This window comes from Balaenoptera physalus (assembly GCF_965194825.1).
Source record: "Balaenoptera physalus genome assembly, chromosome: 1".
NCBI lineage: Eukaryota > Metazoa > Chordata > Mammalia > Artiodactyla > Balaenopteridae > Balaenoptera > Balaenoptera physalus.
This window is the reverse complement of record NC_138882.1, coordinates 87766937-87788790: the sequence shown is the minus strand read 5'-3', so window position 1 is coordinate 87788790 and position 21854 is coordinate 87766937. Positions and strand designations below refer to the sequence as shown.

General features: G+C 37.8%; 1 protein-coding gene across 2 annotated transcripts in view; it reads right to left on the bottom strand.

Annotated features, from left to right (window-relative positions):
- Window positions 1-8761: 8761 nt before the first annotated feature.
- Window positions 8762-21854, bottom strand: part of GOLPH3L (golgi phosphoprotein 3 like) — a 40491-nt gene continuing 27398 nt past the window's right edge. For both annotated transcript variants that reach the window (XM_082475653.1, XM_082475654.1), the window contains one exon: window positions 8762-9451. In XM_082475653.1, the coding sequence (XP_082331779.1) occupies window positions 9024-9451 (428 nt within the window). In that variant the 3' untranslated portion in view covers window positions 8762-9023. The remainder of the gene's footprint in view (window positions 9452-21854) is intronic.

Here is a 21854-nt window from a genome sequence, read left to right as displayed (position 1 = left end):
TGGGGCCTGGAAATCTATACTTTTAAAAAGCTCCCTAAGGAGAAACTGCAAATAAGGCTGATTTGGAACCCCTGTGGAGCAGCAAGACATGACACTGTTCAGGTTGCTAGGGTCCTGGGGAGACTTGTAAGTCATGCTAAAGTGTTGGGGTTTCATGAAGACAAAGGGGGAACCTCTGATTTCAAGCAGGGAAATGGTATTGTTAGACTTGGGATTTGGAAAGCTATAACTGTGGTAGTGTTGCAGCAAGAAGAGAAATGAGACTTTTCTGATAAACAAAGAAAACAAGAGGGGACTTCCCGGGACTTCCCTGGTGGCACAGTGGTTAAGACTACATGCTCCCAATGCAGGGGGCCTGGGTTCAATCCCTGGTCAGGGAACTAGATCCCACATGCATGCTGCAACTAAGAGTTCGCATGCCACAACTAAGGAGCCCATGTGCTGCAACTAAGAAGCCCATGGCCGCAACTAAGGAGCCCACCTGCTGCAACTAAAAAGCCCACGTGCTGCAACTAAGGAACCCTTGAACTGCAACTAGGGAGCCCACCTGCCACAACTAAGGAGCCCACATACCACAACTAAGGAGCTGGTGAGCCACAACTAAGGAGCCTGCCTGCCACAACTAAGACCCAGCACAACCAAATAAATAAATAAATAAATAAAATATTAAAAAAAAAAAAGAGGGGACTTCCCTGGTGGTCCAGTGGTTGAGAATCTGCCTTCCAATGCAGGGGACGCGAGTTCGATCCCTGGCCTGGGAACTAAGATCCCACATGCCGCGGAGCAACTAGGCCCGTGTGCCGCAACTACTGAGCCTGCTCGCTCTGGAGCCCGCGTGCTGCAACGAAGAGCCCGTGTGCCGTAACTAAGACCCAATGCAGCCAGATTAATTAATTAATTAATTAATTAAAAAAGAAAACAAGGGAACAGTGAACAGGCTAGAGAAGAAACAAACTGGCCCGAAAGAGTCAATCACTCCTAGTTTTATTTTAACTGTTACTAATCTATAGTGTCTGTAACTAGATTTGTACTTCATGAAGCTAACCTATCACTCCTTAACACTATGTGAATTACACCCTGCACTCCCCTGTAGCAAATCACCCCTTGTAGCATTTGCATTTCAGAAAGAAGGTTGCAGGCCGATAACCCAGAGACAAACAGACCCAATTACCTGGCTTGCCTGAGCCAGCTGTGACTGTTTTGAACTAACGCAGGAAGAAGAAGAATACAAGAGCTTCATTACTAGAGCCTTATCACCTACCATAGACTATGAGCCCTGGCTATATAACCTCTCTCTCTCAATTCCCCAGGGAGGGGGGGGGCACAGTTCTTGAGGCGCTAGCCTGCTCTGTCTTTCCTTTGCATGGCAGAGGAATAAAGCCTTCAAAGCCTTATCCTTCAAAATCTCAGTCTCCGTATTTCTGTTCGGCATCGGTGCACAGAGAGCCAAGGTTTTTTGACAACAGTAGCCATGTGGAGATTGGACTGAAGTGGAGAGGGAGACTCCAGGATTGCAGTAATCCAGGCAAGACTTGAAAGGCCTGATCAAAGGCAGGGCCGTGTGAATGAAGAGAAGCTGAAGAGACAAATGATATTGGATGTAGGGAATGAAGGTGACAGAGAATTAAGGATGAGTCCCAAATTCCTGAGTAAACAGTGGTGCCATTTACCAAAAAGCAAATACAGGGAGAAGAGCAGATTGGAGGGGGGAAAGTGAGGAGAGAAGAGGACCTGAACTTCTTGTTTATTCCTAGTCTGTTCGTCTTTTTTCTTGTTTATGTTTGAATTTTTCAGGGGAAGACCTAAATCTTTTCAGAGTATGAGAGATGAGGTATCTTGGAATAACACTGTAAAATTCATCAGTGCTTAAGCAAGATTCTACAGAAGAATGGAATATAAAAAGAATATAAAAAGTGAAACTGGGGACTTCCCTGGTGGTCCACTGGATAAGACTCCGTGCTTCCAATTCAGGGGCACGGGTTCCATCCCTCGTCGATCCCTGCGGGGAACTAAGATCCCACATGCCGCACAGCGTGGCCAGAAAACTGCAGAAATATCTGGGTTTAAGACACATGCCATTAGCACTCTCTGATGGGCCAGACTGAGAATACCAGGGAATTAACCAAGCTCAATCCTCTCCTTGTCTCTTTTAGAAATGTATACTCTTAGGGCTGGCCTTAAGTGTAGCCTAAGAAAAGTAGCTAAATGATCAGAATAACACAGTGTTAAAGATAATTTTCAAAAAAGTAAAATCATAACTCATACAAATGAGGGAACCAGTAAGATGTTAAACTGGTTCAGAAGAGAATCTGAAGACAGACGCATATATAGGCAATTAAGAATGCTGAAATTGCTAATAGATATAAAATTGGCCAATATCTACAGGGCATAAAATATTATGTTTGGAGTTATCTTTTTCACAGGGTGGAAATTGTATCTCACTGGCCAAAATTCATTTGTCTCTCTATGTATAAGAATCATTCGCACTGCCATCAGTTTTCTCAATTTACAAATTGTAAAATAGTTCAAAGACAATGAAAGCCATAGATCGATTATGCCAAAGACTCCTCTAGACAATACCCAATAATGTTTTTGCCCATTTCAAAGTTTTTAAAATGATTGTCCCCCTGAGAACAGAAAAGCCTCTCTTCTCATAAATATCTCACCTCTGCCGTACACTGCGTTGAAGTGGAAGCAGCAGCAGGACACCAATTAGGAGAGATGACAGTGGTTTGGACTAGGAGGTAGTAGCTACAGAGAAGGTTGAAAATGGCTGGATGTGGAGTTTTGAAGGTACAACCAACAGAATTTGCTGTTATGAATCCAGGATAACTTCAAAGCTTTTGGCCTGAGCAGCTAGGTGAACGATGGCACCATTTACTACTAATAGGGGGAAATATGAAAGTAGGACGTTTAGGAGCAGAAATATAGATTTTGTTTTGGACACATTATATTCTCTAAAGACATCATTTAAAATGTGTGGTATTTCTTTTTTTTTTAAGAGTTTTTTTTTTAATATCCACATTGCTTTATTTATTTATTTTTTGACACACTGGTGAGGAGAGCACTTTTCTTTTGGAGGCATCACACGGAGTGTGGAACTTCCCCGACCAGGGATTGAACCCGTGCCCCGTTCAGTGGAAGCATGGAGTCTCAACCACTGGACCACCAGGGAAGTCCAAAAATGTGGTATTTCTATACAGTGTAATATTATTTGCCAGTAAAAATAAATGAAGCACTGATACATACTACAACATGGATGAACCTTGAAAACATTATGCTAAGTGAAAGAAGCAGTCACAAAAGACACATATTGTATGATTCCATTTATATGAAATGTCCAGGATAGGCAAATCTGCAGAGACAGAAAGTACATTAGGACTGAGGGAAATGGGGAATGACTGCTAATGGGTATGTGTTTTTTTCTAGGGTGATGACATGTTCTAAAATTGATTGTGGTGATAGCATGATGCTGTGAATATACTAAAAAACCATCAAATTATTCACTTTAAGTAGGTATGTTATATGGTATGTGCATTTTATATCAATAAAGCTGTTATAAAAATAGTTATCAAAATATGTAGTTATCAAAACATTATGAAGCTATTTTAATAAAGGATTTTAACCTGCTAAAAATAAAAGGAAAATTAAGTGGTCAAGGGTGCTAATCCTTCTCTGTTAACCACAGGAAACCTGCCTATTCAGACTGTCTATGTCAATGCACCATAACCAATGTAGAACAGTTTGCTAATAGCAAGCAAATAGCTTCTTGATTGCTGAGCTCCCATAAAGCAATCATTCTTAATGTGTGTGTGTGTGTGTGTGTGTGTGTGCATGTGTGTGTGTGTGTGTGTGTGTGAGTGTGTGAAGGATTGGATTATGTTTAGCTTTAGTATACACAGCCACCAGTTTTCCGAAGTATGGAAAATCTGACCTTTGAGAGTCTAATACAAGCTGTTTCTTCTCTCCTCAAAGTGCATGTATACACACATGCATGCATGCAAAAATATTGTACATATTTTCAGGGTGTACAGAGACCCACTGAAGCCCACCAGAGAAGTTGTTTCCATAAATTAAAGCATTGTCACAGGAATTTACAGTGGCCTTCATTTATTCAGATTTGTGTTCAGCCCAGTTTTGTGCCCCAAATTTATGATTTGACAATTTAAAAGCTCTGTAGTATGGTTGGTGGGAGTGTAAATTGGTACAACCATACTTTGGAAAACTGGTGGCACTATATACTAAAGCTAAATGTAGTTCAAACCCTATAGCCCAGCAATTCCACTCCTAGGTACATATATCCAACTGAAATGCATTCTCATGTTCACCAAAACAAGTATTCACAGCAGCTCTATTTATAATTGCTCCAAACTGGAACAACCCAAATGTTCAAAATAAAAGAATCAACCGTCACAAAAAATACATATTGGATGATTTCATTTAAATAACGTTCAAAAGCAAAACCAATCTATTGTATTAAAAGTCAGGATTGTAGTTAGCTTGAAGGAGGGATATAGTGACTGGGAGAGGGCATGAAGGGAGCTTTTGGGGAGCTGGTAATGTTTTGTTTCTTGACTGGGGTGCTGGTTACATAGGAATGCTCACTATTCATTATTGAGTTGTACATTTTTATTTATTTTGATTTAAGCATTTTTCTCTGGTTATGATTCCATAAAAAGTTTTAAAAGGTATCTAATGTGAAGAGTAAGACGGAGGAGAGAAGTGAAAGACTGAATTAAGTCATCTAATTTTTAAAACATGAACATTTTAACATAAAAAGTATTTGTTCAGTCTTTTAAATGTTCATAATGTTAAGAATCTAGTCAACTACTCTGTTACCTTCTCTAGTCTTCCCCTCTTTGATCATAAATATCTCTTCCTCCCTGCTCTCAAATGAAAGGAATCAATTTAGTTTAATATAAATCAGTTTAAACTAAGTTATCTAAGACCTTTCGGGCCTCCACTTGGGAGTTCAAGAAAGGCTGGGGTGACAGAGCTGGGGGAAAAAGTTTTTTTTTTTTTTAAATTAATTAATTAATTAATTAATTTATGGCTGTGTTGGGTCTTCGTTTCTGTGCGAGGGCTTTCTCTAGTTGCAGCAAGCGGGGGCCACTCTTCATCGCGGTGCGCAGGCCTCTCACTATCGTGGCCTCTCTTGTTGCGGAGCACAGGCTCCAGACGCGCAGGCTCAGTAGTTGTGGCTCATGGGCCTAGTTGTTCCGCGGCAGGTGAGATCTTCCCAGACCAGGGCTTGAACCCGTGTCCCCTGCATTGGCAGGCAGATTCTCAACCACTGAGCCAACAGGGAAGCCCAGTTTTGTTAAAATTTGGTATCAGAAAACACTCATGCAAGAAGAGAGTACAGTGAAATATTTAAAGTGTTGGGGACTTCCCTGGTGGTCCAGTGGTTAAGACTCTGCACTCCCAATGCAGGGGGCCTGGGTTCGATCCCTGGTCAGGGAACTAGATCCTGCATGCCACAACTACAGATCCCTCATCTGGCATGCCACAACAAACACCCGGCGCAGCCAAATAAATAAATACATATTTAAAAAAATAAAAAATAAAAAAGTGTTGTAAAACAAAAACAAAAAAACACCCAGCAATCTAGAATTCTATATCCAGTAAAATTATCCTTCAAAAGGGAAGGATAAATACTTTCTCAGATAAAAACTGAGGGAATTTATGTCCAGCACACTTGCCCTGTAAGAAGTGTTAAAAGAAGTTAAGGGAGAAGGAAAATGATATGCCAGAAAAGTTTTATATAAGAAAAGCATCAGAGAAGGAATAAAGGAAGGTAAACAAAAACAGATAATTTGCTAGTTTCAAAAACCCTTCTTTAGTCTACAACTTGAATATATTCTCTTAGAACAATCTCTTTTGAGAGATAGAGATATGTGAAAAGCACACACATTCATGAAATTCTAGCACATAACAAATTACTTTGTACATTCTGTATTTTGTTTCCCTAGCCCAGCATAGCCTTGGCTCTTCCTTTTCAACCTAAGAAGATTCTTCAAGACTGAGCTTAAATGAAGGCAGGAGAGAGTAGTGGTTAAAAGCCTGTGTTTGAACTCAAGCTCTGCACAGTGTCCTTAGGCAAGCCTCACTACCTCTCTGAATTTTCTTTAAAATAAACTTCTATGGTTTTTTTAGTGTTGAGGACTAAATGAGAAAATATATGAAGTGGTTAGTATAGTACCTCACAAGAAAAGTACTCAATATATGAAAGCCACTATAATAAATAACCTCTTCTAAGTCTTTCCTAATGTTCCCAGGAAGAATGCTACTGCTTTGTGCTTCTAAAAATTAAGTTTATACTTCCATATGAGCATTTATCACAAAGTATCTTATTTGCCCACTTAAATGTGAGTTCTCGGGGGCCGAAATTGTGTCCTACACAGTTTTTTATTGTCACACCTAGCAAGTGCCATTTAATTTGTAAGTACTCAATATTTTTTGGATGAATGAATTATAGGCAATAAAATATAAAGCAGTGTTCCCAAATTTTAACGTGTAAGCTTTTAGAGACTGTTTAAAATGCAGCTTCCTAAGCCCCCAACCCCAGAGACTGATTTACTAGGAACCTGTATTTTGGCAAAGTACTCACCCCCACAAAGGTTATTTTGATGCACCACATTTTAAGAAACATTGTTACAAAGGATGACTTATGGGAAAAAATACTTTTTCTGAAATAAAAATAACAAGTATAAACAATCCTAGTAAATACATTTCTTATTGTCCTTTATGCTGTAGACATTATAAAAGAAGTGAAGAACAACAAGCCAATTACAAGCTCAATTATCTTTCTTTTCACACGTTGTTAACTCTGTTATAGTTAGGTATGTTACCTACACTTGGAACCTAAGACTTTCAGCTCTTCAGTAAGTTCAGGTGTCATGTGCAAGTAGTTATTAATAGGACAGAATATACTCATTCTCTTCATGGTAATAATGGTGTAATTGGGTAACTTATTTTGCTCAAGATGGAGACACCATTCAGACTTTACCTTAGCTGGTGTTTGGGTTAGACTTAACGTGCCCTGCCCTCCAGTATATATATGTTACAATTATAATATTTGTGTATCCCTAATTTTCCACACAGGATGAAACAGAGGCTGGTATCCTAGTGTAAACGGGGAGTGTTACTGGCCTTGTATGAAAAGTTCTTATTTCCAGTTAAAATAACTGAAGTTGTAAAACTGCACAGAGATACCAGAGACAATAATTGATCTTTATTATACAGAAATGTGAAGGCCATATGCATTAAATGAAAAGGTGTTTTGCAATGAACATTATGCAGATTCAAACTGAAGACATCGTCATCTTATTGAGATACAATATAAAAATAACACTGACCAAGAGTTGCTAGAAAGAACTCAACTTCTACTCTCCCAATCAAGCTGAAACTTTCCACAGGAAAACCTGGTTTCAATTCATGCCGAACTGTTTTCAAATGGAAAGAAAAAACTAAGTCAGGGAGAGACAACCAGGGACTGCTTTTTATACTTTTAGAGAGCCAGACTGAAGCTCTACTCAGCTTCACATTTAAGAATTTGTTTCACTTTAAAATTTATATCTCTAGTCACCTAAGTGATACCTAAAGTGAAAAAAGAAAGTTAATTGAGTTGGGGAATTTTGTGGAGCTAGACAGGTTTAGGGGAGAAGATGAAAGTTACAATCATTCATTTAATTACTTCTGATCAGGAAGATTTGATATCAGGTCTGGATCATCTGTATTAGCCCTTTGATAGCCGGTTTCTCTGTAGTTGTCAAGAGGCAAGATCCATTAAAAGTATCAGCATAACAAATGCTTGACATTAGCACAGTTTGGTGCCTGTCCTCTTTATATTCCCAAATACTGGACTTTATATCAGGATGCTTTTAAGATCAAGTTGCCCTTCTAAACAGGATTTTTCTTAATAAGCTTCTGTTTGCATTCACTACTGAATTAAAAAATGTTTTAGTGATTTGGTTAGACAGATGGTTGTGTTGAGACAAGACTAATGACTGGAAGGGTATCTGTGGATTAAATATAGATAAAACTACCTCCAGAACCCTTAAATATAGACAGAATCTATCAATTTATGTAGGAAGCCAAAATAGGGAACAAGATCATCTAGAGTTTAGATACATTGTCTGGACTCAGGATGCTGCTATTGGGCAATTGAAATTTACAACTCCCTAAATTCAATCAGAGTGGGGACATTTAAAGTAGTCTGGAGGAATCAGGATAGTCATGTGCTAAAGAGTGGAAATTCTGATGCCACCTCCCTTTGCAAATTGTATTGCTGACTGCTTGAAGGAGGTGGTTGAGAGAGACATTTTTTTCATTTAGACTTCTGTTCTAATGAATGATGGAGTAGGATAATGCTGAGAGAGAGTAGAGAATATATTTCTGGTTCTAGGACTGTGAGAACCAGGTAATCACATTTGGAATATTCTCATTAGGTTAGAAAAGGAAAAATGAGAAAACCACTAGCGGGACATGCATTTATATCCCAGAGACCATATGCTCCAAAAATTAGTTTTGTTTCCATTGCCCCTTATTCAAAGAGATGGTTACTTCAACAAGCTACATTACTTAGCAGAGCCTGAGAGACAGACTGAAAACATATATTTAAAATGGAAAATAAAATTTTAAAAATATGATAAATGGTTTGCTCTACATCTCATTCACATTCTGTGGCTAGAGAAATCCAAATCTCACTTAGATGTTCCTGCTAATGCAAAAGCACACTAGATGGAAGTAAACCAAGAAATGAGAGAAAATGTTTATTTATTGGGTGTGTGTTGGTTCACCCAGTTTATTCACCTCTGGAGTGGAAGTACAGGGAAAAATAAAGTCTGCTTATAATAGTCAAGGTCTATACAGGAGCCGTGAAGTTGCTCTCCCCAAATAATGAGTTTGATTCAAGAGAAGGAAAAAACATGATGGAAAACATCTCATCACACAAAGCTTGGTGATGGTGTCTCTGACAGTCACTGGCCAGCAAGGGAAAAGGAGAAACCCACCTGCTGGCTTTAGGATTTATTGAAGGCTGCCAGCACAGCCCAGATCATCTCTGTGGCACTGTGCTTTGTCCCCTCTACCTCAGGGTCCAGTTCCACTAGGTCCTTGGCCCGATTCATTGCCACATCATACTTGTCATCTGTCAGAGAGGAGAAGACATTCTCTAGCACGTCAGAGGAGTGGGCTAGCACCAGTAGTGCTAGTGTTCGCTTGTCCATACGCTGAGGGTCATTTACCCACCGCTCTAGGACACTGTCTTGAAGCTTTTTCACTAGTCGCTGCTTCTCTGTTGTATTGGTCACTGGGTGAGTAGTCATGTCAAATAGGAGGAAATTCTGCTTCTCAGTGGTTAGAATACCCTTCTCTACTAGGTTCTTTGCAATTCTCTCTCTTACATTTCTCAGCTGGTACTGTAATTTGAAAGGGTTCCAGGTCTCACCTATGGGAAAAATAAATAGAAGGCTTGAACAACACTATAAACCAACTAGACCTAAGAAAACATCTATAGAATATTCTACCCTATAACAGTAGAATGTACATTCTTCTCAAGTGCACATGAAACATTCTCCAGGATAGACCATATGCTAGGCCATAAAACAAACAAGCCTTAATAAATTTAAAAGGACTGAAAACAAACAAAGTATGCTATCCAATCACAATGGAATTAAACTAGAAATTAATAACAGAAGGAAATACGGGAAATTAAAAAATATGTGGAAATTAAACAACACAATCTGAAATAACCAATGAGTCAAAGAAGAAATCACAAGGAAAATTTAAAAAATACTTTTGAGTTGAATGAAAGAAACCCCACAACATACCAAAACTTATGGGATGCAGCTTAAAGCAGTACGAAGAGGGAAATTTATGATCCAAATGCTATATTAGAAAAGGAGATGTCAAATCAATAACCGAACATTCTATCTTAAAAAACTAGAAAAATAAGATCATACTAAACCCAAAGCAAGCAGGAGAAAGGAAATAATAAAGATTAGAGAGGAAACAGAAAAAAATCAATAAAATCAAAACTTGGTTCAATGAAAAGATAAAAAAAGGACAAACCTAGAGTGACCAAGGAAAAAAGAGAGAAGACTCAAAATTACTACAATTAGGAATGAAAGAGGAGACATCACTACTGACCTTACAAAAATAAAAAGGATTATAAGGAAATACTATGAAAAACAGGATGCCAACAAATTAGACAACCTAGAAGAATGGACAAATTCTTTGAAATACACAAATTACCTAAACCAACTCAACAAGAAAGAGAGAATTTGAATATATATATAACAAGTAAATAGATTGAATAGTAACTTTAAAACTTCCCACAAAGAAAAGTGTGGTCAAGATGGCTTTACTGGTAATTCTACCAAACATTAATGAAGAATTAATGCCAATCCTTCACAAATGTTTTAAAAAAAAAGAAGAGGAAGAGGAGGGAACACTTCCTTAGTCTACACAGTAAGTATTACTCTGATAGTAAAAGGAGACAAAGACTTCACAAGAAAACTATAGACCAATATCCCTTATGAATATAGGTACAAAAATGCTCAACAAAATACTAGCAAACAAATCTAGCAACATATAATAAACACTATGTAGGGGATTTCCTGGTGGCCCAGTGGTTAGGACTCTGCTTTCACTGCCAAGGGTGTGGGTTCAGTCCCTGGTCAGGGAACTAAGATCCTGAAAGCTGCGTGGCGAGGCTGAAGGAAAAAACAAACAAAAAACAAAAAAAAAATGGGACTTTCCTGGTGGCGCAGTGGTTAAGAATCCGCCTGCCAATGCAGGGGACACAGGTTCGCACCCTGGTATGGGAAGATCCCACATGCTGTGGAGCAACTAAGCCCGTGTGCCACAACTACTGAGACTGCACTCTAGAGCCCATGAGCCACAACTACTGAGCCCGCGTGCCACAACTACTGAAGCCTGTGCTCCTAGAGCCCATGCTCTGCAACAAGAGAATCCACCACAATGAGAAGCCCGCGCACTGCAACGAAGAGCAGCCCCTGCTCGCCACAACTAGAGAAAGCCCACATGCAGCAACGAAGACCCAATGCAGCCAAAAATAAATAAATAAATAAAATAAAAGAAACAAAAAACCCTCCCAAACTATGTAATATGATTGGGGGGACTTAAATCAGAAATGCAAGGTTGCTTTAAAATATAAAAATCAAGTAATATGTCATGTCAATAGAGTAAAAAGCAAAAACGAAGTGATCATCTCAATAGACACAAAAAAAAGCATTTGATAAAATCCAACACCCTTACATGATAAAAACACTCCACAAGCTAGGAATAGACAGAAACTTTCTCAACCTGATAGAGGGAATTTGTGAAAAACGTACAGCTAGCATAATACTTAATGTGGAAAGACTGAATGTTGTCCTTCTAAGATCAGGGATAAGACAAGGAAGTCATTCTCATCACTCCTATTCAGCACTGTACTGAAGGTTCTAGCCAGGGTAATTAGGTAAGAAAAAGAAATAAAAGGCATCCAGATTAGACAAGAACAAGTTAAACTATTTTTATTTTCAGATGACATGATCTTGTGTACAGAAAAATCTAAGAAATCTGCTTTAAAAGTATTACAGCTAATAAGTACAGCAAGGTTTCAGGATACAAGATTAATACTCAAAAATGAACTTAATTTCTATATATTAACAATGAACAACCTGAAAAAGAAATTAAGAAAAGAACTACATTTACAAGAGCATCAAAAAGAAAATACTTAGGAATAAATTTAACAAAAGAAGTATAAGACATGTATACTGAAAATTACAAAATATTGTTGAAATTAAAGAAGATCTAAATAAATGAAAAGCTATCCCATGTTAATGCATTGGAAGACTTAATATGATTAAGATATCACTCACTATTCCCCAAATTGATTTACAGATTCAACACAATCGCTATCAAAATCCTAGCTTGCTTTATTGCAGAAATTGACAAGCTGATCCCAAAATTCATATGGAAATGCAAAGGACCCAGAATGGCCAAAATAATCCTGAAAAAGAACAAAGTTGGAAGACTCACACTTCCTGATTTCAAAATTACTACAAAGCTACAACAATCGAGAAGTGTGGTACTGGCATAATGACAGACATATAGATCAGTGGAAGAGTCCAGAAATAAACCCATACATTTATGGTCAAATGATTTCTGACAATGGTACCATGACAGTTCATGGGGGAAACAGTCTTTTTAACAATAGCGGTAGGACAACTGTATATATATCCTCATGCAAAAGAATGACATTAGAGCCCTACCTCACATCATATACAGCAATTAATCTCAAAAAGGATAATAGACACAAATGAAAGAGCTAAAGCTATATAACTCCTAGAAGAAAATATGGGAATAAATTTTTATGATGTTGGGTTAGGCAATGGTTTCTTAGATATTATAACAAAATTACAAGCAACAAAAGAAAAAAAAGATTAGTTGAAATGTATCAAAATCAAAAACTTTTATGCTTCAAAGGACACAATCAAGAAACTGAAAAGACAACCCACAAAATGGGAGAAAAATTTTGCAAATCATGTATCTGAAAAGATTTGTATTTAGAACACATTTTAACAGTACAACTCAATAGTAAAAAGCAAATCCAATTTAAAAACGGGCAAAGGATCTGAATAGACAATTCTCCAAAGAAGATATACAAATGGCCAATAAGCACATATAAACATGCTCAACATCATTAGTCATTAGGGGATTGCAAATAAAAATCACAATGCCATACCACTATATACTCACTAGGATGGCTAAAATAAAATTACAAAGACAGAGAGTAACAAGTATTGACGAGGATGTGGAGGAATTGAAACTCTCACACACTGGTGGTGGGAATGTAAAACAGTATAGCCACTTTGAAAAACAGTCCCTATTTCTGTCCTCAAGAAATTTACAATCTAGAATGAGGTGAAAGTGGGGACACAAAAATAATATTTGAAGTGGGCCCTAAAGAAAAACTGGGTATAGTTGATAAGGGTCTTTTAAAATAATTAATTAATTAATTAATTAATTAATTAATTAATTAATGCCTGAGTTGGGTCTTTGTTGCTGTGCCCAGGCTTCCTCTAGTTGCAGCAAGCGGGGGCTACTCTTTGTTGCGGTGCACGGGCTTCTCATTGCAGTGGCTTCTCTTGCTGTGGAGCACGGGCTCTAGGTGTGCAGGCTTAAGTAGTTGTGGCACATGGGCTCAGTAGTTATGGCTGGCAGGGTCTAGAGCTCAGGCTCAGTACTTGTGGCTCATGGGCTTAGTTTCTCCGCGGCATGTGGGATCTTCCCAGACCAGGGCTCAAACCCGTGTCCCCTGCATTGGCAGGTGGATTCTTAACCATGGCTCCACCAGGGAAGCCCGATAAGGGTCTTTAAAATGTTAATCACTGAGATATTACATCTGGGACAATGGCAGAGTAACAAACACCAGAAACTCATCTCTCCACCTAGACAATAATTATACTAGTAGAATCTATCTGAAACAACTATTTTTGGAACTCTGGAGTTTCTGTGAACACTTGTAGGTTCCAGGGAAAGGCTAGGCTGGCAAATTGTGGTTAATATCAGTCAATTTCAGCCTTCAGTGCAGTAGTGACTACTCAGCCCCCAGCCCTACGATAGGCAGCTGTGGGGAGAGCAATCTGTTGTTTTGGTGTAGCTTGCTTGAGTCAGGGTGGGCGATAAGGACCTTGTCTCTGAAATATCAGGATCAGTGTTCTGATTATGGATTGCAGCTTCTGATGGCTGACATGCAGCTAAAGGCTGCTATTGTCCCAATTCCCACCAGCTGAAGCAGCTTCCAGGGGATTTAAAAAAGAAGCTTTTTTTTTTTCTTACATTCAAAAACAACTACATGTACACAGTATTTTAGAAAGCCACTGTGCTTGCTCAAGAAAAGGTGTAACCTCAGGAAAAAACAAAAACAAAAACAGCAAAGCCTGGGGGATGGGGAAAATCCGTTTTCCAGAGGTACCACATTATAAGATTAAATGTCCAGTTTTCAACAACAACAACAAAAATCACAAGGCATATAGAGAAGGAGAAAGGTATGGCCCATTAAAAGGAAAAAAAGAAAATGACATAATTTGCACTTGAGGAAGTCCAGGTGTCAAGTTTACTAGACAAAGACTTGAAAACAACTGACTTAGAGTTGTTCCTTTATGATGCTTCCTTTAGCAAATAGCTAAAGGAAGACATGGACAAAGACAGGAAAATGATGTATAAACAAAATTAGAATACCAATAAAGAGATAGAAAGAGATAGAAAGAATTATAAAAAGGAACCAAAAAGAAAGTCTGGAGCTTAAATACAATAACTAAAATGAAGAATACACTATATGGGTTCAAAAACAGATTTAAGCAGGCAGAAGAAAGAATTAGCAAATTTGAAGATAGGACAACTGAAGTAATAAAGTCTGGGGAACAACAGCAAAAAAAGTGAATGGAGGGCTTCCCTGGTGGTGCAGTGGTTGGGAATCTGCCTGCCAATGCAGGGGACACGGGTTCGAGCCCTGGTCTGGGAAGATCCCACATGCCGCGGAGCAACTGGGCCCGTGCGCCACAGCTACTGAGCCTGCGCGTCTGGAGCCTGTGCTCCGCAACAAGAGAGGCTGTGACAGTGAGAGGCCCGCGCACCGCGATGAAGAGTGGCCCCCGCTTGCCACAACTAGAGAAAGCCCTCGCACAGAAATGAAGACCCAACACAGCCATAAATAAATAAAGTAAATTAAAAAAAAAAAGAGCCTCTTATTAAAAAAAAAAAAAAAAAAAGTGAATGGAGCCCTAAGGGACCTCTGAGACACCACCAAATGGACAAATATTTTCATTGTAGGAATCCCAGAGGAGAAGAGAGAGAAAAAAGGGCAGAAAAAATATTTGAAAAACTAATGGCTGAAAACTTTCCAAATTTCATGAAAGACACCAATCTACAAATCTAAGAAGCTTAATGAGCTCAATGTTGACTAAAACATCCATCTGAGACACATCATAATCAAACTATTGAAAGCCAAAGATAAATAATCTTTTTTTTAACCATTTTTTAAATTGAAGTATAGTTAATTTACAATGTTGTGTTTGTTTCAGGTATAGAGCACAGTGATTCAGTTACATGTATATACCTATATTCTTTTTCAGATTCTTTTCCATTATAGGTTATTATGATATATTGAATATAGTTCCCTGTGCTATACAGTAGGTTCTTGTTGTTTATCTATTTTATATATAATGGTGTGTATATGTTAATCCCAAACTCCTAATTTATCTCCCCCACACCCTGCCTCTGCTATCCACTTTGGTAACCATAAGTTTGTTTTCTATGTGTGAGTCTATTTCTGTTTTATAAATAGTTCATTTGTATCATTTTTTTTTTAGATTCTACATATAAGTGATATCATATGATATTTGTCTTTCTCTGTCTGAGTTACTTCACTTAATATGATAATCTCTAGGTCCATCCATGTTGATGCAGATGGCATTATGTCATTCTTTTTTATGGCTGAGTAATGTTCCATTGTGTGTATATACCACATCTTCTTTATCCATTCATCAGCTGTTGATGGACATTTAGGTTGCTTCCATGTCTTGGCTATTGTAAATAGTGCTGCTATGAACATTGGGGTGCATGTATGTTTTTGAATTAGAGTTTTCTCAGATATATGCCCAGGAATGTGATTGATGGATTGTATGGTAACTCTATTTTTAGTTTTTTAAGGAAACGCCATACTGTTCTCCATAGTGGCTGCACCAATTTGCAATCCTACCAACAGTGTAGGAGGGTTCCTTTTTCTCCACACCCTCACCAGCATTATATGTAGTTTACAAAGATAAAGAATCTTGAAAGCAGGAAGAAAGAAGTGAGTTGTCACACACAAGGTGTCTTCAATAAGATTATCACCAGACTTCTCATCAGAAACTTTGGAGGCTAGAAGACAGTGGGCTGATATATTCAAAGAGCTGAAAGAAAAAAAATCTGTCACCTGAGAATTCTATATCCAGAAAAAGTGTCCTTCAAAAGTGAAATTAAGACTTTCCCAGATAAACAAAAACTGAGGAAGTTTGTTACCACTAGACTTGCCCTACAAGAAATGCTAAAAAGGAGTGCTGCAGGTTGAAATGAAGGGAAGCTAGAAGTAACTTGAAGCAGTATGAAGAAATAAAGATATCCAATAAAGGCTAAATACAGGGACAACCATAAAAGCTAATTTTGTTTCATAACTCCATTTTTTATTTTCTATATATTTTAAAAGACAAATGCATTAAAAAACAATTATTAATCTATATTATTGGTCACACAATTTATAAAGGTATAATCTGTGACATCAAAACAGAGTGGAACGAAGCTATATAGGAACAGTTTTTGTGTTATTGAAGTTAAGTTGGTATAAATTCAGATTAGGTTGTCATTAACTTTAGGATGTTAAATGTAATCCCCATGGTACAATAAAGAAAATGTCTATAGAATATACACAAAAGAAAATGAGAGGGGAATCAAAATGTTTCACTACAAAAAATCAACCAAACATAAAGCAAGACAGTAATGCGGGAAATGAGGACAAAAATCTATAGGCCATATAGTAATGGAAAACAAATAGCTGGGGCTTCCCTAGTGATGCAGTGGTTAAGAATCAGCCTGCCAATGCAGGGGACACGGGTTCAAGTCCTGGTTCGGGAAGATCCCACATGCCGTGGAGCAACTAAGCCCGTGTGCCACAACTACTGAGCCTGCACTCTAGAGCCTGCGAGCCACAACTACTGAGTCTGTGTGCCACAACTACTGAAGCCTATGGGCCTAGAGCCCATGCTCCACAACAAGAGAAGCCACTGCAATGAGAAGCTTGCGTTCCACAACGAAGAGTAGCCCCCACTCGCCACAACTAAAGAAAGCCTGTGTGCAGCAATGAAGACCAAATGCAGCCAAAAATAAAATAAATAAAAAAAAATTAATTAAAAAAATTTTTTTATTAAAAAAAGAAAACAAATAGCAAAATGGCAGAATTAACTGTCTCCTTATCAGTAATTACTTTAAATGTAAATGGATTAAACTATTTAATAATAACAAAAAAAATTGGCAGAATGGGTTAAAAAACATGATCCAATTATATGCTATGAGAGATTCACTTTAGATCAAAGAACACAGATAGGCTGAAAGTGAATGGATGGAAAAAGATATTCCATTCAAATAGTAACCAAAAGACAGCAGGGGTGGCTATACTAATTTTGGACAAAATAGATTTAAAATCATATAAGGTAAAAGAGACAGAGAAAGACATGATATATTAATAAAAGGTTCAGTACAACAAGAAGATATAACAAGTATAAATATTTACACTCCTAAGAACAGACTCAAAATATATGAAGCAAAATGGACAGAACAGTCAGAAGTAGACAGTTTTATAACACCCCACTTTCAATGAGGCTTAGATCAAGTAGACAGAAAATAATTTAAAAATAGAAAATTTCAACAACATAATAAACTCACTAAGCCTAACAGACATATACAGAACACTCCACCTAACAGCAGAATACACATTCTTCTCAAGTGTACATGGCACATTCTCCAGGACAGACCACTTGTTAGGCCATAAAATAAATCTCAATAGATTTCAAAAGATACATACAAAGTATCTTCTCTGACCACAATGGGATGAAATTAGAAATCAGTAAAAGAAGGAAAATGAATATTTGCCTATATGTGTAAATTAAACAAGCTTAAACAACCAATGGGTCAAAGAAGAAATTACAGGGAAATTAGAAAATACTTAGAAATGGATGAAAACACAATGCACTAAAATGTATGGGATATAGTGAAAGCAGTGCTCAGAGGGAAATTTATAACTGTAAATGCCTAAATTAAAAAAGTAAGTCTCAAATCAATCACCTAACTTTACACTTTAATGGACTAGAAAAAGAAGAGCAAAGTAAACCCAAAGCTAACAGAAGGAACGAAATAAAGATTAGAGAAGAGATGAACAAAAAGAGAGATCAGAAAAACAACAAAGAAGACCAAAGAAACAAAGAGTTGGTTTTTTGAAAAGATGAACAAAATTCACAAACCTTTAGGTAGACTGCCAAAGAAAAAGAGAAAAGATACAAACAACTAAAATGAGAAATTAAAGTGGGGACATTACAACTGACCTTGCAGAGATTAAAAAAAGGATTATAAGAGAATACTATGAATAATGGTAAGCCAACAAATTACATAACCTAGAAGAAATGGACAAATTTCTTCAGCGAAATGGACAAATTCCCTGAAACACTCAAATTATCTAAACTGACTGATGATGAAATAGAAAATTTCAACAGATTTATAGCAAGTAAAAAGATGAAATCAGTAACCAAAAACCTCCCCCAAAAGAAAAGTCCTGGACCAGATGGCTTCATCAGTGAATTCTACCTAACATTTAAACAAGAATTAACACAAATCCTTCTCGAAGTCTTCCAAAAAACTGAAGAGGGAACACCTCCTAACTCATTCTGTGAGGCAAGGATTATCCTGATACTAGAGCCAGATAAAGACATCACAAGAGGACTTCACTGGTGGCACAGTGGTTAAGAATCTGCCTGTCAATGCAGGGGACACGGGTTCGAGCCCTGGTCCGGGAAGATCCCACGTGCCGTGGAGCAACTAAGCCCAGTTCATAAGCCACAACTACCGAGTCCGTGTGCCACAACTACTGAAGCCTGTGTGCCTAGAGCCTGCGCTCCACAACAAGAGAAGACACCGCAATGAGAAGCCTGTGAATCGCTACGAAGAGTAGCCCCCACTCAACGTAACTAGAGAAAGCCCATGCACAGCAGCAAAGACCCAATGCGGCCAAAAATAAATAATAAATTAATAAATTTAAAAAAAATCACAAGAAAAGAAAGTTACAGACCAATAAGTCTTATGAATATACATGCAAAATTCTTAATAAAATATTAGCAAATTGAATCCAACAGCATAATAAAATGATTATTCACCTTGATCAAGTAAAATTTATCCCAGGAATGTAACAGAAAATCAAATGGACTGAGGATCTGAATAGACATTTTTCTAAAGAAGACATATAAATGGCCAAAGGACACATGAAAACGCGCTCAACATCACTAATCATCAAGGAAATGCAAATCAAAACCATAGTGCGATAACACTACACATTTGTTAAGATGGCTAATATTAAAAAGACCAAAAATAACAACTGTTGGTGAGGATATAGAGAAAAGGGAACCCTTGTGCACTGTTAGTGAACATGTAAATTGGCCCAGTCACTACAGAAAACAGTATAGGACTGCCCTGGTGGTGCAGTGGTTGAGAATCTGACTGCCAATGCAGGGGACATGGGTTTAATCCCTGGTCTGGGAAGATCCCACATGTTGCAGAGCACCTAAGCCCGTGTGCCACAACTACTGAGCCTGTGCTCTACAGCCCGTGAGCCACAATTACTGAGCCCGCATGCCACAACTACTGAAGCCCGCGTGCCTAGAGCCCGTGCTCCGCAACAAGAGAAGCCACTGCAATGAGAAGTCCATGCACTGCAACGAAAAGTAGCCCCCACTCACCGCAACTAGAGAAAGCCCACGTGCAGCAATGAAGACCCAATGTAGCCAAAAAAATAAATAAAATAAAATAATTTTTTTTAATTAAAAAAAAGCAAACAGTATAAAGCTTTCTCAAAAAATTAAAATTACAACTACCATATAATCTAGTAATTCTACTTCTGAGTAGAATTGAAAAGATATATGCACCCCATGTTCACTGCAGCATCATTTATAATAGCCAAGACATGGAAGCAACTTAAATATCAATTATGGATGAATGGATAAAGAAAATGTGGTATATGTATATACACACACCACACACATACATATATGCACACATATACATACAATAGAATATTATTCAACCATAAAAAACAGGAAATCTTGCCATTCATAACAACCTGGATGGACCTTGAGGGCATTATGCTAAGTGAAGTAAGTCAGACAGAGGGACTTCCCTGGTGGTAGTGGTGAAGACTCCGTGCTCCCAACGCAGGGGGCCTGGGTTCAATCCCTGGTCAGGGAACTAGATCCCACATGCATGCCACAACTCAGAGTTACATGCTACAACTAAGGAGCCCTCGAGCCGCAACTAAGGAGCCTGCGAGCTGCAACTAAGGAGCCTGCCTGTTGCAACAAAGACCCGGCACAACCAAATAAATAAATAAATATTTTTTAAAAAATAAAATAAAATAAATAAGTGAGGCTGAATGCCTGCATAAATCTATAAAAAAAAAAAGTCAGACAGAGAAAGACAAATCCTATATGATCTCACTTATATGTGGAATCTAAAACAAAAACAAAAAATTCCAAAATCATAGATACAGAGAACAGATTGGTAGTTGCTAGGGGCAGGGAGGGGGAGAATGCCAGAATGGGTGAAGGAGATCAAAAGATACAAAATTCTAGTTAGAAAATAAATAAATCCTGGGGATGTAATGTACAGCATGGTGACTATAGTTAATAACACTGTATTACATATTTGAAAGTTCTAAGAAAACAGATCTTAAAAGTTCTCAGGACTTCCCTGGTGGTCCAGTGGTTAAGACTCCATGCTCCCAACGCATGGGGCCTGGGTTAGATCCCTGGTCAGAGAACCAGGTCCCGCATGCCACAACTAAGAGCTCACATGCCACAACTAAAGATCCTACTTGCCACAACTAAAAGGTCCCATATGCCGCAATGAAGATCCTGCATGCAGCAATGAAGATCCCACGTGCTGCAACTAAGACCCGGTGCAGCCAAATAAATACATAAATAAATAAATAAATTTTTTTTTTAAAGTTCTCACACAAGAAAAAAAAAACTATGAGTGATGATGGATGCTAACTAGACTTACTGTGGTGATCATTTCATAATATGTACAAATATCGAATCAATATGATGTACACCTGAAATTAATATAATGTTTATGCCAATTATATCTCAATAAAAAGTCAAACAATGTAATACATCATTTAATAGAATGGAAAAAAACCCCACATGATCGTCTCACTTGACTCAGAAAAGCAACTTGAGAAAAACAAACACCATTTCAGGATAAAAACTTCTAGGAAACTAGGAATAAAAGAAAAATCCCTCAACATGATAAAGAGTATTTATGAAAACCTCACAGCTAATAACATATTCAATGGTAAAAGGCTGAAAGATCCCCCAAAGGTCAAGGAACAAGAAAGACAAGGATGCCTGCTTTCACCACTGCTATTCAACAATTTACTGGAAGTTCTGGCCAGAGCTAGTAGACAAGAAAGAAAAAATTAAAGGCATCTAAATTGTAAAGGAAAAACTAAAACTATCTCTGTTTGCAGATGACATAACCCTATACATAGAAAATCCCCCGAAGTACGCAAAAAGCTACTAGAGCTAATAAACTCAGCTAAGTTGCAGGGTACAAGATGAACACACAAAAAATCAGTTGTTTCTATATATCAGAAATGAATAATCTGAAAATGAAATTAAGAAAGCAATCTCATTTATAGTAGTGTCGAAGAAAATTAAATATTTAGGAATAAGTCTAACCAGGGAGGTGGAAGATTTGTACTCTGAAAACTATAAAACACTGCTGAAAGAAATTAAAGAAGACATAAATAATGGAAAGACAGCCTGAGCTTCTTTTAATGGACAGGAAGACTTAACACTGTTAAAATGGCAATACCACCCAAAGAGATCTACAGGTTCAACACAATCCCTATCAAATTCTAACAGTCTTTTCCACAAAAGTGGAAAAGCTGATCCTCAAATTCATATGGAATTGCAAGGGACCCAGAAGAGCCAAAATAACTTGAAAAGGAAGAATAAAGTTAGTGGACTCATAGTTTCCCAACT